Source organism: Psittacula echo (genome assembly GCF_963264785.1).
Source record: "Psittacula echo genome assembly, chromosome: 23".
Lineage (NCBI taxonomy): Eukaryota > Metazoa > Chordata > Aves > Psittaciformes > Psittacidae > Psittacula > Psittacula echo.
Genome location: NC_137748.1, coordinates 4,015,886 through 4,031,872, shown reverse-complemented (window position 1 = coordinate 4,031,872; position 15,987 = coordinate 4,015,886). Strand labels below are relative to the sequence as shown.

Sequence of the window (15,987 nt, the reverse complement as noted above, 5' to 3'; positions counted from 1 at the left end):
CCTTCTTGCCTGGGTTTATTTGCTGGGGGTCGGTGTTTTCCTGCCCAAAGGAGCATCCAAAACCCCTCAGTTAATGAATGGGGGGGGGGGAAACCCCAAACGCTCCCCCCTGGAAGGGCTGGGGAAGGGAAGGGGCGGGTTCCTGGGGAGGGGGGGCCCGGCCATGGCATGGCCAGGACGAGTCCTGTGTGCAGGGAAGAGCAGGAGCTGCTGCTCAGAGCTCCTCGTGGATCTTCTCCTGGTCCTCATCCGACTTCAGCTTCAGCTCCTCGGGGGTGATCCTCCCGTCCTGGTTGCGGTCCTGGTTCCTGAACATGTCAGCGATGACTTTGTCCGGGTCGGAGCTGGGCATGAGCCGCCCCTTCCCTTCTGCCACCTGGGTCTTGATGAAGGTGGAGAACTGCAGCGGGGACAGGGGGAGAAGCTGCTTCGCTCCGCGCACCCGGGTGCTCCCTGCACAGCCCTGGGCGCCTGGGTCCGGCACCCTTGGGATGCTGCTCCCCGTGGTGCGGTCCCCGGTGCCCTCCTGCACCCAGCACCCGCTGGCAGCCGGAGCCCTCCCTCACCTCCTCAGCCGGGATTGCCCCGTCCTTGTTGAGGTCCATCTGCTCATAGAGGCCGGCCGGGGGCTCCCCGTGCCAGATGAAGAGGTATCCCTCGGGAACGCCCTCCTCCATGGAGATCAGCTCCACCTCGAAGCGGAGCACGGCGCTGCCCGGCACCCCCCGGGCTGGAAAACCCCAGGAAGGACCCCGATGGGCGAAAGCCTCCAGCGCCCATCGGGTGATGGGGGAAAGGACCCCAGGACCCCCGGCTGTGCGCAGGATGCTCCTTACCTCCGCTCTCGCCGTGTCCCAGGTGGGGGGGGACGATGAGCACCCTCCGCTCCCCTGCGCACATGTCCAGGAGGCCCCTGTTCAAGCCCTCGATCACTTTGTTGGTGCCCAGGGTCACCTCCTGTGGCTTCTCGTAGTCGTGGCTGCAGTGGGCACAGAGGAGACCCCTTGGTCCCCATGGCTACCCTGCCTGTGCCCCACATCCCCTGCGCTCCATCCCACTGCGCCCCCAAACCCCATGCGCTGCCCCATGGCCGTGCAGCCGATGCGCCAGTGCTGCCCCATGGCACGGGGCTGCTGCTCCAGTGCCTGTCCTCGGCCCAGCCCAGCACCGCCAGGATGTGTCCCAGCACGCACGAGGAGAAGAGCTTGGTGCCATCCAGCAAGGAGCAGTTGTAATGGTAGCGGACGAAGTCCCAGTGGCGGGTGGTGAGGTTGCAGCCCTCCGGCCGGTACAAGGTCTCCATCTCCACCGGGTCCTCGGGGTTGTGGAAGTCAATGATGTGGACGTCGAAGATGAGCACGGCTGAGCCGGGAATCTTGTTCCCTGGAAGAGGAGGATGAGGGCAGCTGCGGTAAAGCCTTTCCCTGCACCTCCCCATAGCGCATCCATCCATCGGCACGTGTTGGTGTCAGCCCTTCCCCGGCCCATGATGCTCCCCACAACACCCAGAGCGCTGAGGATGGTGTGGTCCCACTTGGTCAGGGTGTGGGTTGCACATCCCCATGGAGTGGGATGCACAGGGCTAGGGAGGGGATGCCACAGCGCGTGGTGCTGGACCCGGCGCTTTACCTGCTCCGTTCTCCCCGTAGGCCAGGTGTGGGGGGACGACCACGCGCCGCCTCTCGCCCATGCAGACCCCCTGCAGGCCCTGGTCCATGCCGGGGATGATGTAGCCCTTCCCGATGTAGGTGTTGTACGTGTGGTTGCGGGAGTAGCTGCAGGGACAGCAGCAGAGCCTGGGGTAAATCCCAGCTCTGCTCCCACACCCCTTGGCCCAGCCTCTGCCCCGCTCCCCCGGAGCCAAACCCTCCGCAGCAAACAGGGATTGTCCTTTGCAGCCTGTTTTGTGCCCGTTCCCACCCTCTCCTCCGCCTCCTCCATCAATTCTCCAGCCTCTCCGTGCTGCTGAGCACGGGGATGGAGAGGGTGGGCTCAGGGCTCTCCCCAGCTCCCTCCCCACACCTGGAGTCAAAGAGCGTCCCATCCATCAAGGTGCCATTGTAGTGGTAGCGGACGAAGTCCCCGCTCACAGCGCGGCGCTTGCAGGGCTCGGGCACCTCGAGGTGCGTCAGGGACACCCCGTCCTTGGGGTTGTGGAAGTCCACCAGCAGCACGCTGAACACCAGCGACGCCTGCGGCGGGATCACAGATCCTGAGGAGGGGACACGGATCAGCCCGGATCGGGGCCTGAGGCACAGGGGCAGGAGGGAACGGGGCGATGCCTGACCCACCATAGCCCTTCTCCCCATAGGCGAGGAACGGGGGGATGATGATGCTCCTCTTCTCCCCGGCGCACATGCCCAGCAGCCCCTGGTCCATGCCCTTGATCAGCCAGCCCGTGCCCACATAGGTGTCGTAGGTGCTGTTCTTGCTGTAGCTGGTGGGGAGGAATGAGTGGGGATGGCTCCAGGCCTGAGTGGTGCCATGTGGGAAACTGGTTTGGGATCATGGAGCTGCACCGGCCCTAACGGGGTGCAGGGAGGGAAAGCAGAGGGGGAGGCTGCTCTGGCCGGGGTGCAGCGTGAGCCCCCATGTCCAGGATCCCCTGGTCCCTCCCAGTGCCCCCATCCCCAGGGCAGAGGCTGCATCCACCTCCAGCACCCCATGTCCCAATGTGAGGGTGCATCATAGAATCATAGAACAGTTTGGGTCGGAAAGGACCTTAAGATCATCCAGTTCCAACCCCCCTGCCATGGGCAGGGACACCTCACACTAAACCATGGCACCCAAGGCTTTGTCCAACCTGGCCTTGAACACCGCCAAGGATGGAGCATTCACAACTTCCCTGGGCAACCCATTCCAGTGCCTCAGCACCCTCACAGTAAAGAATTTCTTCCTTAGATCCAATCTAAACTTCCCCTGTTTCAGTTTGAACCCGTTACCCCTTGTCCTGTCACTGCAGTCCCTGATGAAGAGTCCATCCCCAGGTGCATCCCGGTGCCCTGTACCTGGAGTCGAAGGGGGTGCCGTCCAGCAGCGTGCCATTGTAGTGGTAGCGCACAAAGTCCGAGCTCTCCACGGTGCGGTTGCAGTGCAGGGGTCGGGACAAGGTGGTGACCTGCAGCTTGTCCTTCTTGTTCCAGATGTCCAGCATGACCACATCGAAGTACAAGGTGGCATCGGGGGGGATCAGCCCCGCTAAAGGGGCAGCAGCGAGGACAAAGCAGCTTAGGTCAGGACCCCCCCTCCCAGCAAAGCCTATGCAGGGCCCCCCCCAGCCCCACGTACCCACGCCGATGCTGCCGTAGCCGAGGTGCGGGGGCACGATGAGGTGACGCCGCTCGTTGACGCACATGCCCTGCAGCCCCCGGTCCATGCCCGTGATGAGGCGCCCGACACCCACCACGCCGGCCACCGTGGCCCCTCGGTCGTAGCTGGGTGAAGGGACAGAGCCGTCAGTGGTGCGGGATGGGGCGAAGCCCCCGATGCTGCTGGTGCTGGGGGAGCCGAGTGCTTGGGGTGGATCAGGACCCCAGCCATGCGAACACAGAGCAGCCTCGCAGTGGGTCCCTGCGCCGCTGCAGAGCCCGCGGCTCAAAACCATTGATGCTGATGGGCTCCATCCTGCACTGCCTGTGATGGAGCTGCACCCTGACCTGCGCACCCAGCGCCCTGCAGTCAGGGCAGTGCAGATGGGACCCTCTGCGTGCAAAGGAGGGGGGTGATGCTTCCCGTTGGTACCAAACCCTTCAACACCATCCTCATCCATGGAGCTGGATGTGGCAGCTCCAGGGCTTTCTGCTGCTTCCAAACCCCTTTGCATACAGCACGTTTGGAGCTCTATGGAGCAAGAAGGGAAGGAAACAGCCCAGGCCTCATCCTTGCACTGCAAATCTGGCTTTATTTGTGAATCTGAAAATACTGCAAGAAGCAACTGGGGCTGTTTAGGATAAACTGAACCCTCCGTCCCCTCCTATGTGCAGCTGATGCTGTCACCCTGCAGGCAGGACAAGGAGTTCTTTTAGCAGGGAATGTCCCCAGGCTCCCAATGCATTTGGGGTGCGCACAGCAGAAGGTGAAGTGCATCACTCAGTTACTTTATCCCCCATTCATGTTCACACTAAAGACACATTTAACCGGAGCTGCATCCCTTTGCTTTCCTCTTAAACGCTTCTGTGTGGGAAGCTTTTGTTCCTGCACCGTCTCTTTCTGCCCTTTGGTTGTGTTCCTCATCCTCCCCTTGCTCCCGGTGCTGCAGAGCAGGAGCTGCACCGACACGAACTGCTCGGCAGCCACTGGGAGCAGAGTAGGATCGATGCCCAGGCTGAGGAAAACCAAGTCCGGCCAGAGCAAAGCCTCTTAGGTAATGAACGGGTTCCACTGCTGCCACGTTTCAAAGGGCTTCCAGTGCTTCCCTGCCCCTGCACATGCAAATACACGTCCTGAGCGCAAAATGCCTCCCTCTGGGACAGATCCTGCCCACGCCTGGGGCTGAGGGCGTGCAGGCACCGATGGGCAGGGGCTGCTGCTTCTTGGGGCACAGCAGGACCCTCGGGCTCCCTGCCCTCGCCCCCAGCACCCACCAAAAGCCTTCCTTGGGGTCCAAGTATGGGGCTGCCCGGAGCCTGTCCCTCCCCTGCTGCCCCTTGGGGATGCAAGGCATGCAGGGGTCCCCCCCCGGCACCGCATGCAGTGGTGAGGAGCCGAGGGCTGTACCTGGAGTCAAACTTTTTGCCATCTTTAAAGGTCCCATTGTAGTGGTAGCGAATGAAATCCCCCATCTGGGCCTCCCGCAGGCAGATTTTGGGGATGTAGTATCTGTCTATCACCACGTCTTCCAGGGGGCCGGGGTCACCCAGCCCCGGCGCCCCCAGGATGCTGAGGAGGAGGAGGAGGAGGAGGAGGAGGAAGAAGCTGCCGGGGGCCATGGCGCTGGGAGGCTGCAGCCGGCGGAAAGGCAGCGGGAGGCGGAGGGACGGGGCCTGCTCAGCTCGGCCGCCCCTTCCCGCGGGATTCCTGCCCGGAATTTCTGTACACGTGTCCGGGCCTGGCGCCTCCTCAGCCGCGATCCCAACGCGAGTCCCCCCCAGCGGCATCGCCGGGGGGATTCCACACAGCGGGCAGCGCTGGGAAGTGCCAGCGGGAAGCTCCCAGGGCAGCTCCCGGCAGGAGGGGCTGGGGTGAGGGTTTTTTCCTCTCCTTTTTGCGTTTTCCTTTCTTTTTCGCAAAGGAAGAGGCCGACGGGAGCTGCTTGGAAGCGACTTTGTGTCGCTGCAGGGCCGGGTCCTAGCGCTGCAGACTCTTCCCTTTGGAGCCATCGCTCCCACAGCTCCGGATGCTGCTGCTCAGTCCCCCGGCATAGGGAATCCAAGGGATTCAGTGTTTTAATAACACCTCCTGCTCCTCAATCTGCTTGTATTGGGTGCTGATGGTTAAAAATACCCTCCCGAAAGCCTTTCCCAGACAGAAGCAGCACCAAATGCACCCGTAGGTGTTGCCCCTCCATCCCCACCTCCCCAAACTGTGATGGGCACCGTGATAAGAGCCCTTGGCAAGTCCCAAATGGGAAATGAAACCAACCCGAACCAAAGCCCAGGTTCTCGGAGGGGCAGCACCTTTGGTGAGGGCAAAACCTCAAGCACCCCCCTGGAGCCGGGGCTCGGGGTGCACGCAGCGCCCAGCCTGCGTCCTGTGGAGCTTGAGGGAGCAGAAAGAAGCCTCAGCCGTGTCCTGGCTCCTGCCCCACGCTGTGACATCCCTCAGTGCCACTGTCCAGCCGGCAACAAGGAGCTGGGCTTGGGCTGGGGCCAGTGTGGCCATGCCAAGGCTGGCGCGGTGCAGCTCTGGGGGCTGGCACGGCACAGGGTGTGTGGCCACCAGCTTGGCACCAGCCACCAGCAGGGCCAGCGTCGGGATGGGGTCACTGCACGGGGTGGCACAGCCCAGCACCCCGGGGTGCTCCGAGGACCAGCACGGGGTGCGGGATGCTCTGAGCTGCAGCACAGGGCACACACAGCACATCCCGCTCCACAGGGCAGCTCCGAGCACATCCCCGGGGTCCTGCAGCCCCGGAGCCCGCAGTGCGGGGCGCAGAGTGACCCCCTTCCCCCCGCGACGGTGCGGGAGGGAGCACATCGGAGCCGCGCAGCGCCGAGCACGCCCCGTGTTGCGCTGCGCCGGCCGCGCAGAGCCGCACTAAGACCCTGCGCGCCGGCCGCGCACCGCCCCTTCCCCGCCGCCCGCCCCCTGCGCGGCGCGGTGCGCGGTGCTGCGCGGGCAGTGCGCGGCGGCGGAGGCGGCGGGGATGGGCGGCGCGGCGCTGGCGCTGCTGCTGCTGCTGCTGGTGGCGGCGGCGGGGCCGTGCGCGGCGCAGTACGAGGAGTACAGCGTGCGCGGGTTCCCCGCGGACGCGCTGGAGCCGCTGCAGCGAGCCTACGCGCGGGCGCTGGAGCAGTACGCGGGTGCGCAGTGGGCAGAGAGCGCCCGGGAGCTGGAGGCGAGCCTGCGCCTGCACCGGCTGCTGCGCGACAGCGAAGCACATTGCCACCGGCGCTGCGCGGAGCCGGGCCCCGCCGAGGAGCCCCCCGCCGATGGGGACCCCGCGGCCCGGGAGTGGGAGCGGGAGATGCAGCTCTTCGGGCGGCTGCTGCGCCGCGCAGGCTGCCTGCGCGCCTGCAAGCGCGACCTGCCCGTGTTCCAGCTGCGCTACCCGCCCGCGCAGACGCTGCGCGACTTCCAGCGCCGCCTGCCCTACCAGTACCTGCACTACGCGCTCTTCAAGGTGAGCCGGGGCCGCGCAAATGCCGCGCAATGAGGCTTGTGGGAAGGAAGGGGGAAGTGTGTGGGGGGGTTTCCTGTGCCTCCATCCTGCGCTGCCCTGGTCTGTGCCCCCTCTTTTACCCTTCACCCTGCATCCCCCCAGCTCTGCACACTCATCCTGCGCCCTTTGTCCTCCTCTTTGACACCCCCATCCTGCATCCCCCATCCTACACCACCAGCCTGCACCCCCTGAACGCTGCTCCCTTCCATCCTGCACCCTGCTGTCATTTGCTTTCCTGTCCTGCACCCCCTATCTGGCATCCCCCCCTTGGCTCCTCCATCCTGCCCCTGTGCCGTGGCACGTCAGCATCATCTGGGATGTATCAGGATGAGAGGAGAGTGCCTGGGACTGGGCCCCTGTGGTTGCATCCCTCCCGCTCCACCTTGTGTCCTCCTGGTCCCCCGGTGTCCCCTTGGCCAGGCAGGGTGTTGGGACACCAGGGCTTGGCTGGGGAGCCAAGGAGCCTGAGCTGGCAGGACCAGAGCCATTGTGGTTGCTGCAGGACGTGTCTGGATGCTCCAGCAGGGAGAAGCCCTTGCCTGGGCTCACAGTGCAGACGTGGAGGGAGGTTTCAGATGCATCGGCCCAGGTGACCCTGCCTTGGCCTGAGCTCTTTGGTGGGGGCCTCTCCTCTCCCCAGGCATGGTGCTGGGCTGCGGATGCTGGTTTAGTGCTCAGTGCCGGCAGTGGCAGGGGACAGCCTGGCCTAGATTCTTAATGCCTTTTCCTCTTGCTCGCTCTGGCCCAAACCCATCCCATTGATGGCTCCTTCGCCCCCCCCAGCCTCACTCCCCTGAAATTGCCATCCGAGTGCACATAAAGCAGCTGGGAGCAGGAGGCTCTCCTGGGATGCTGCAGTGCCAGGGAAGAGTGGATGCATGGATCCATCCTGCACCACGTGGATGCGGGGTTCCTGCAGGGTTGACCTCTCCCCACCCTGCCTCTTCCTCCCTCCCCAGTCAAATAAGATCGAGAAAGCAGTGTCCGCTGCCCACACCTTCCTGCAGAAGAACCCCAAGCACGAGATGACTTTGAGGTACCTGAACTATTACAGGACGATGCTGGATGTGGATGAATACCTGGTGGACCTGGAGGCTCAGCCCTACGAGGTGAGGAGGCCATGGGGTTAGGACTGGGTCTCCTGGGGCTTGCCGCGTGTCCGGCTGCCAACGCATGGCCCTGCCCAGCCCTTTGGGAGCAGCTTTCTCCCGCTGAGCCCTGGTCCCTCACCTCCCGCAGCCGATATTCGTGCGGTCGGTGAAGCTCTACAACAACGGGGACTTCCGGAGCAGCGCAGCCGACATGGAGCAGGCGCTGGCTCAGTACTACAGGGCATACGAGGACTGCCTGGCCGGCTGCGAGGGCGCCTACGAGCTGCAGGACTTCAAGGACTTCTACCCCGCTATTGCAGGTGACTCGCTGTGGGGCCGGGGGACAGCGGGCTGGGATTGGGATGGGGCAATAGGGTGCAGAACCTAACGCTTCCCCCCCGCCCCAGACCACTTTGTGAGCGTGCTGCAGTGCAAGGTGGACTGCGAGACCGAGCTCACCCCCAACGTGGGGGGCTACTTCGTGGAGAAGTTTGTTGCCACCATGTACCACTACCTGCAGTTCGCCTACTACAAGTGTGAGTGATGGTGGTGGTGGGATGGGGCAGCCCGGGGTGCTGCGGGGCCCCGGGCAGGGTGTCACCCGCTCTGGGTGCTGCTCCCCACAGTGAACGACGTGCAGGATGCGGTGCGCAGCGTCTCCAGCTACATGCTCTTCGACCCGGGGGACACCGTGATGCAGCAGAACCTGGTCTATTACCGCTTCCACCGCGAGCGCTGGCGCCTGCGCGAGGAGGACTTCGAGCCGCGGCCGGTGAGGACCCCCCCCAGCCCCGTGTCCCGTGGCTCTGGTGGGGACAGAGGGACTGATCCAGGCCTCGCTCCATGCTGTGCCCAGGAAGCCGTGCGCTACCACAACCAGACGGCCACACAGAAGATGATGCTGGACTTCGCCAGGCAGTACCTGCAGGCGGATGATGAGGTAAATGGTGGCCACGCTTTGGGGTGCGGGCGGGTGCTGTGGGTACCCCTGGGCAGGGCTTTTACTCAGGCAGGGGGTTCTGACCCCCAAACCAGCCCTGGAGCCCCAATGCCTCCCCCTGCCCACCCCACGCTGCAGATGGAGGTGGATGGGGATGAGGGGCTGGAGGTGCGGGACCTGCCCTCTGATGGTGAGTTCGAGGGTGAAGGTGACTACGAGGAGGGCTTCTTCTCCGAGTGGTGGCAGGAGCCCAGGACCAAAGGGGACAAAGCTGAGCAAGGTTTGTGATGCTGGGGCAAGGGGCCACGCCATGGGGCAGGGGTGCCTGCTCCGAGGTGCCACTGAGCTCTCCATGTTTGCAGAGACCCTGTCATGAGCCAGGCAATGGGGCACCGGCCCTGGCAGAGCTGGATGGTGCTGGTGGCCCTGGGACACCGGGCTCCTGACAGCCCCCACGCAGAAACCTGGGCTTGCAGGGAAGGGCTGATCCTGCCCAGTGCCCTGCGGCAGCGCTGCCTCTGCCACCCGGGCATCCTTGTCCTGAGCGCAGCCCCATCACTGTCAATGAAGCATCGGCACCGCTGAACCTTCCTGCCTGCCCACAAGCTCCCCCCCGGGCCACCCTTGTCCCCGGGAGCCTGGTGGTGCCCCACAGCACCGGGGTCACTGTGTCCATCAGCTGCTTCCTGTGGACACTGCTCCAGGACTGGCCACGTTGTCTCAAGGGGCTGCCCTGCTCCCGGAGCAATGCACGGCGCTGCCCCATCTCAGGGCTCCTTCCAGGGTCCCTTTGGACCCCATATCCTGGTGATGGGATGGGGATCCCGGTGTGCTGGCATCTCCATGGTGCCTGGTGAAGCCACATCGCCCGTGCCCTGCGTGTGCCTTGAGTTCTCCCCCCACCAGCCCTCTGTAGCCTCAAGCTCTGTTAATTTAATACTTCCCGACCTGCGCGGGTGCTTTTTATTCCTAAGTATTTACTTTTAATAAAGTCTGGACCAGTCTTTTCATGGCTGCCTCTGCCTGGGGCTCCCTGGGGCTGGGCTATGCCATGGGCAGGGATGGGCTGGGGACCGGATGCTCCCATCAAGTAGTGGAGACCCCACAGGGAGGCTTGTGTGGCTTGGGGGCCATGGGAGCCGCCAGCCTCTTGTGGGGCTGGGAGGCTCCTGACCACATTGAGACCCTGATGGGAACGTGTGAATGGGGCTGGGGGGGCTGCAGGGGGGCAGGATGGGTGTCTGGGGGGTGATGTGCATCACCCCGACACCGGTCACTGGGGGGTGCCTGGTGGTGCGGCTGGGCCGGAGGGTGCAGCGTGTTCCCTGCCGCTGTTCCAGGGTGCCTGGGAGGGGGGATGCCCCCCTCCCGCCGGGCGGTTTGGAGCCTGTTTCGGAGCCGCTCCAGCGGCTGCGGGCCCGTGCGTGCCCCGGGCACGGAGCGTCGGGCAGCACCGGGGCGCGTTCCTGCTCTCATGAGAGCTGTTGGCTGCGAGGACTGAAACCGAGAGGCTGAATCACGGCGTTGGCCCCGGGGCAGGGCAGGGCAGGGAAGGGAATGGAATGGAAGGAAGGGGGTGGCGGGGAGGCTGCCAGGACTCCGCCCTGCTCTGCCCCGCAGCTCCCATTTCCCAGGGCTTTCCCAGCTCCGCGCTGAGAGCAGGGATGGGGCTGAGCCCCCAGACCCACAGGCAGGGCTCAGGGCTCGGGACAGCGCTGGGGGGCGGCAGCCCCCTTGTCCCCTGCGCAGGGCAGGGCTGTGCCTGGACAGGGAGGAGCGGGGCTCGTCACCGATGGGAGCGGAGCTGGGGCTCGGCGGGTGCGGCCGCGGCGCCCGGATGAGCGGGACGTGCTCGGCCCGGGGGCCAAGGGCTCGATCTTCCCAACTAGCCGGGCGAGGGCGGCGCTGGGCCCGCGGGGTCTCTGCCCTGCTCCGACACGCTCCTGGGCACCGCGGCCCTTGGCTCACGTTGTGGGACACAGTTCCTTGCTCCACTGCTGGCACCGGGGGAAGCCGCTCAGAGTCCCAGGCTGCGTGTCCTGGGTGCCCTTCCTGCTCCCCCCCTGCACCACTGGGTCCGGCGCTCCCGGTAGTGAGTGACTGGTGTGACCCAGCAGTGGCTGGAGCTGTGGTCACAGTCACTGTCCCCCGTGGAGTGCAGGGCAGGGGTGCAGGGGTGGGATGCAGGGGCACGAGCAGGGAATAGAGGTGGGATGCAGGGCCTGCAGTACACTGGGTTATACTGGAGGGATACTGAGCCTGCAGTGCTCCGTAGGTTAGCATCATGCAGGCAGCACTGCGCTTCTCTGACTCCCCTGACCTTGACCGAGGAGGAACATAAATGAGTGTTTTGGCTGTCATCTCAGCATGCCAGGCTGTGCGCTGTGCCAGGCCATGCTAGGCTGTGCACCGTGCCGGGCCATGCCAGGCTGTGTTGTGTGCCACTTTCCTCCCGGTGCTGGAAGGGCTCTGGCTGTGCTCTGGCTCCCCAGCTCGGCACACAGTGATGAGATCCCATTTCCTTGCAGGGGCGGTGGAAGCTCCGTCTCTCACCTCCCTTCAGAGCTGCGATTTCCCAACTGAGTCAGCGCTGGCAGGCAGCTGCGGCACAGAACCGCGCAGAGCTGGTGCTGGGGGTGCAGGATGTGTCCTCAGGTCTGCGGGGCTGGAGGCTGGATGATCCCCACCATGGGCTGGGCCCTGCCCTCGTGCTGGGCCCTCACTCCTGACTCGGGGTGACGAGGCTTTGCCTGGGGCCGGCGCGGAGCCGGGTGAGCTGGGAGGCGGCAGCAGCACCCGGCTGGACCAGTCTGGCCAGGGCCGGGTGACGCAGGCGCTGTCACCGCCCCAGCCCTTCCCCAGCCCTTCTTGCTGCCACTGCCCAGCTCCTGCTGGTTTCGGGTTCCCTGCTCCGGCGATGTTCCAGGGCCAGACCCTGCTCCATGGTTAACCCACCCGGGCACACACCGGTGCCACCGCCACGCGTGAGGCAGGGGTGCCCGCATGGTGCCACCACGGCCTGGCTGCTCCAGAGCCGGGGCAGGCCGGGCTGGGGGGGACACCCGGGGAGCCGCAGGGCTGGACGGGACCCAGACCACGGACCTGCCCCCGCGGAGCCCTCAGGGCGATGCTGGAGGCTTGCGGGGACCTGGGGGGGGAGAACCCGCACATGGGGGTCCCCGCGCTCCCCCCTGCACGTGCCTCGCCGCGCCCAGTGACGTCACCCAGGTGATTCCCGCCCCGCTGCCCAATCACCTGCCGGCCACAGGCGGGGCGGCCGCGCCCCCGCCAATAGGGAGCGGATAAACACGTTCGGCGGGGGGCGTGGCCAGGCGGAGCGCGCTGTTGACGGGCGTGCCGGCTGTCCAATAGGAAGGCGGGGACGCCGTGAGGGGCGGGGCTTGAGGCGGGGCGAGGCAGGGCGGGGCGGGGCGGGGCTGGCGCGGGCGCTGCTCGGCTTTTGTTCGGGCCGGAGCGGGGCGGGCGGCAGAGCTCGCGCAGGGGTCGCGCGCGCGCAGGTGAGCGGGGGCCGGGATCAGGATCGGGATCGGGATCGGGGGCACCAGGGGGAGGCCGGGACCGGGCAGCGCTGGGGTTGTCCCGGGGCTGGGCGGGTTCCGCCGTGCGGGGCCGGAGGAGGAGCCGGGTCGGGGGTCGCGGCTCGGTTCCGCTGCACGGGGCAGGTCCGTCGGTTCCCCCCCCCCCCCCCCCAGCAGCGGAGCCGCGAGTTCCGCCGGTCCCGTGTGCGTGCGGCCGGGGCGGGCGCAGCCTGCGCGGATCCGGTCGGGCGGGTCCCCGGGGCGAGGCCCCGCGGGCGCTGTCCCGGGCCCTGCTCCCCGCCGCAGCTCCCGCGCCCAGTGGTGGCCGCGCTGCCGGGTCCGCCCCGGAGCCCCGCGGTGCCTGGCGCTGGCCGAGGGCTTGGTGGGGAGAGGAGGGATCGGTGGCCGGGATCAGCGGAGCGGTGTCGGGCCCAGAGGGGGGTCCTGGTGGAGCCCTCCAGGGTGAATCCGCGGGGGTGAGCCCCGTCTGGGGCTGGGAGAGGAGTGCGCCCTCTCCTCGCGTTGGCTTCGTGGATCGGGTTCGCAGAGGACAGAGGAATGATGAAAGGCGCTGGGAGCTGCCCGGTGCAGGCTGCGAGCAGCTTGGACGTCGGTGCCGGGAGAGGAGGGTGAGCCCTTGCCAAGAGGCCCCGGTGATCTGTGTTGGCGTTGTCCCCGCACGGGTGGGAAGGTGGCGGCTGCCCCCACTCTGACCAGGCCACAGCGTTTCCCCACCTCCTCCCCTTAGCACCTCGGGCAAGCCCCATGGCTTTGGTGGCCGTTCCCTGTCACCATCCCCGTGTGGAGGGGACCATGACCCAGCTGGGTCCATCCCCGGCAGCCGCGGCACCTCCTGCTCCAGCCCCCATCGTCCTGGCTTTGGCGCTGGTGCCGCTGCCAGCCCCGGCGCCCGCTGCTCTCGGCGCCTTCTGCCGTGGGGCTGGCGGGTGCCGGGGGCAAAGCGTCTCCCCCCCCCGGCTGCCGCGGGGCTGGAGCGGTGCCGGGAGCTGTCACCGCAGCCGGGGCGGGCGCTGTGCCCGCGGCTCTGCTCCTGGCCCCGCACTTGGGTCCGGCCCAGCCGGTAACGGGGCCGGGGAGGCTTTAGGGTCCCTTTTAATGTCCTTGTGGGTGTTGTGCCAATGCCACCTGGGCGGTGCGCTGGGCACCCCATGGGACTGTCTCTGCACATCTGAAGCTTGTAATCGCTCATCGCTTTGGAGGCTTTCCATCAAGTCTCATGAAAACCCCATTTTACCGCTAAGTTGGCCGTCGGGGTAGGAATGGACAGAACTCCCGGCACCAGTGGCCGAGGGATGGTTTCCCCTCTTCAGGGATCGGCTCCTGGGGGAGATGTGGGTCCCCAGCACTTGGGGGGTGCCAATGGGGTGCTATGGGAAGGTGGGGTGGCCATGGCAGGGCCCTGGCTTCCAGACAATGGCGTTCTCAGCCTATTGTCTGGGCGAGGTGGAGCGTCCTTGCCGGCTCCAGGAAGCGCCTGCATCCCGGTGGGGCCAAGCCCGGCTGCTGGGGGGTTCTGCCAGGGCTGGGCGCTGAGTGCCCCATGCACCGTGCCCGGTGCTCAACCACGGTGGCACTGCCATGGCTTGGCTGCAGCCGGGGATCATCCCCCTGGTCCCGGTGCTGTGGTTCAGTGTCATACTCGGTGCTGCCCTAATCCCATTAACTGTCCCCTTTGTTTCCCCATTGGAATCCTTAATCAGCTCTATGGGGCAGGCGGGTGCAGCTGCGCGGCTCTCGGCTGGGGCTGTTCCCGGGATGCTGGTTTCCCTTCGAGGCTGTGGTTTGATGTGGGAGCGCTCCATGGGATCTGGCTTTCCATTGCGCTTCCAGCTCTCCGGGGTTTCGGAGCCGGGTGCGGATGGGGGAGCCCCCGGGAGCGGAGCTGCCCTCGGCCCATCCGCAAGCCAGGAGGTGCTTTGCAGAGAACTTGCAAGGCTTTAATTGCAGCATCTGTACCCAGGCTGCTGCTCGTCTCCAAGGTTTAAATGAGACTGGCTTCTAATTAACACAACTTAAAAGGACATTTCATGTCTGTTAAAACAGCGCAAGCTGCTTTGGACTTGAGCTTTTGCCTTCATTTCTGGTGGTGCTTTCTCACCTAGACTGGGGGTGTAGGGCTTGGGAGGTGCCTCTCGGCTCCGTGTAACTGTGGGGTGTCCCTGATGGGTCTCTGTGTGGATGGAAGCAGCTCGGGAGGACACCGGGGCTGTGCTGGTGCCTCGAATCACTGCGATGGGAGGGTTGGTTTTACCCTTGTTTCCTATGGATGCTGTTTGAAGCACTGGAGGACAGCAGGGGTGTGGAGGCAGAGGTGTTCCCTCTCCAAAGAGCCCTTTAAACTTGACCTAAGCAATGCCTGTGCTTAAACTGGGCTGGCTTCGGCGCTGTGCAGGTGCCTCAATGGGCAGAGCTCCTCAGCCCGGCCCCTCAAGGGCTGCGTGCAGGGGAGGTGAAGCTGTTTCTATAAGGAGAGGCTTGAAATACCCTTCCCAACGTGCCAGCCCTGGGGGGCTCTGCTGCTGACAGACCCCAAGGGCACTTCCACACACCTCGGCCACTCAGCTCCCAAACCCCTTTGCCAACAGGGGCGGGAATGGCTGCATCAGGCGTGTGGGAGAGACCTTTGGTGCTGCCCCAGCCCTGGTGTAATGGCTGTGACGCGCGGGCAGAGCCCCGGTGACAAACCCTTAACTTGCTCCGACAGGCCGGGTGCTGACGGGTGCTGCTGATAATTCCTTGTGAAGCCTCTGAACTTTACAGATGGAATGCAATTGGATGGAGAAGGGAAGCTCCGGGTCCCTGCCACTGCCTCGGCTCCTCCAGCAGCGCTGGGGCCGAGGTGGCAAATCCCAGTGTTTGTGATTGGAGCTGGGAACAGGCTGGGAGGCTCAAAGCCTAAATTTAAAGCCTGCAATTATCATGTTCTTAGGGACGATTTGTTCTTTGTGCTCTTTAGAGTAAAATAATGGGGTTTATGTGTTTTCCTTTTAATGCAGATGGAGCTATTGTGGGTAATTGCGCCAGTTCTGCTTTCCATGGGCAAGTGGCAGTGTTTCTAATGAGATCAGCAAGCTTGAACTGAGGAGAGGATGTGTCTATGTGGGTCTTCCCGATGCCTCTGCAGATGGTAGTGCTGGACACGGGGAGGGAAGATGTGGGGCTGCCAGAGACCCTGCCTGGGTCTTCAGCACATCCATGCCCATGGGAAAACCCTCCCCAAGCCAGGATCCCTGGTGTGGGGCTGGCCCCATGGGAGCAGAGGCAGCACAAGAGGAGGGGACCTGATCCCACATCAAGGCTGCTGGGTCCGTGCTAGTGGTCAGAAGCGCACGTGGGGCCGGGAGGTGACGCTGGGCTGCAGTGGGGCACGGTGTGGGGACTGCGCACAGGCAGAGGGGCAGCAGACGGTGCTTTGGTACAGCTCCCACACAGGTCCGTGGCTGTCGTGCCTGGTGCTGTGCACGCTGTCAATGGGAGAGCGCTTGATGGGTGATACCTCGTCATGGTGTGAAGTGCTAAAACGCTCCAGCCTGGGCTCGGCGTGTGCCGGAGCTGTCGGGAGCGGTTGATGCGGGT

The 15,987-nt window shown here is 65.1% G+C and overlaps 2 protein-coding genes across 2 annotated transcripts; one reads left to right on the top strand and one right to left on the bottom strand.

The window, feature by feature from the left end:
- Positions 1 to 214: 214 nt before the first annotated feature.
- Positions 215 to 5,096, bottom strand: FKBP10 (FKBP prolyl isomerase 10; the record flags this gene model as incomplete). Its single annotated transcript, XM_080633270.1, has 10 exons — positions 215 to 400; positions 567 to 730; positions 837 to 979; positions 1,194 to 1,383; positions 1,630 to 1,775; positions 2,023 to 2,212; positions 2,292 to 2,437; positions 3,009 to 3,198; positions 3,289 to 3,434; positions 4,717 to 5,096. 10 exons carry the CDS (start codon positions 5,094 to 5,096, stop codon positions 215 to 217), a joined length of 1,881 nt encoding a protein of 626 aa, XP_080489396.1.
- A 1,208-nt stretch (positions 5,097 to 6,304) lies between these two features.
- P3H4 (prolyl 3-hydroxylase family member 4 (inactive)) lies at positions 6,305 to 9,139 on the top strand (the record flags this gene model as incomplete). Its single annotated transcript, XM_080633269.1, has 7 exons — positions 6,305 to 6,781; positions 7,780 to 7,929; positions 8,060 to 8,231; positions 8,319 to 8,447; positions 8,538 to 8,683; positions 8,768 to 8,851; positions 8,990 to 9,139. The coding sequence occupies 7 exons, from the start codon at positions 6,305 to 6,307 to the stop codon at positions 9,137 to 9,139; spliced, it is 1,308 nt and encodes a 435-aa protein (XP_080489395.1).
- Positions 9,140 to 15,987: the final 6,848 nt, after the last annotated feature.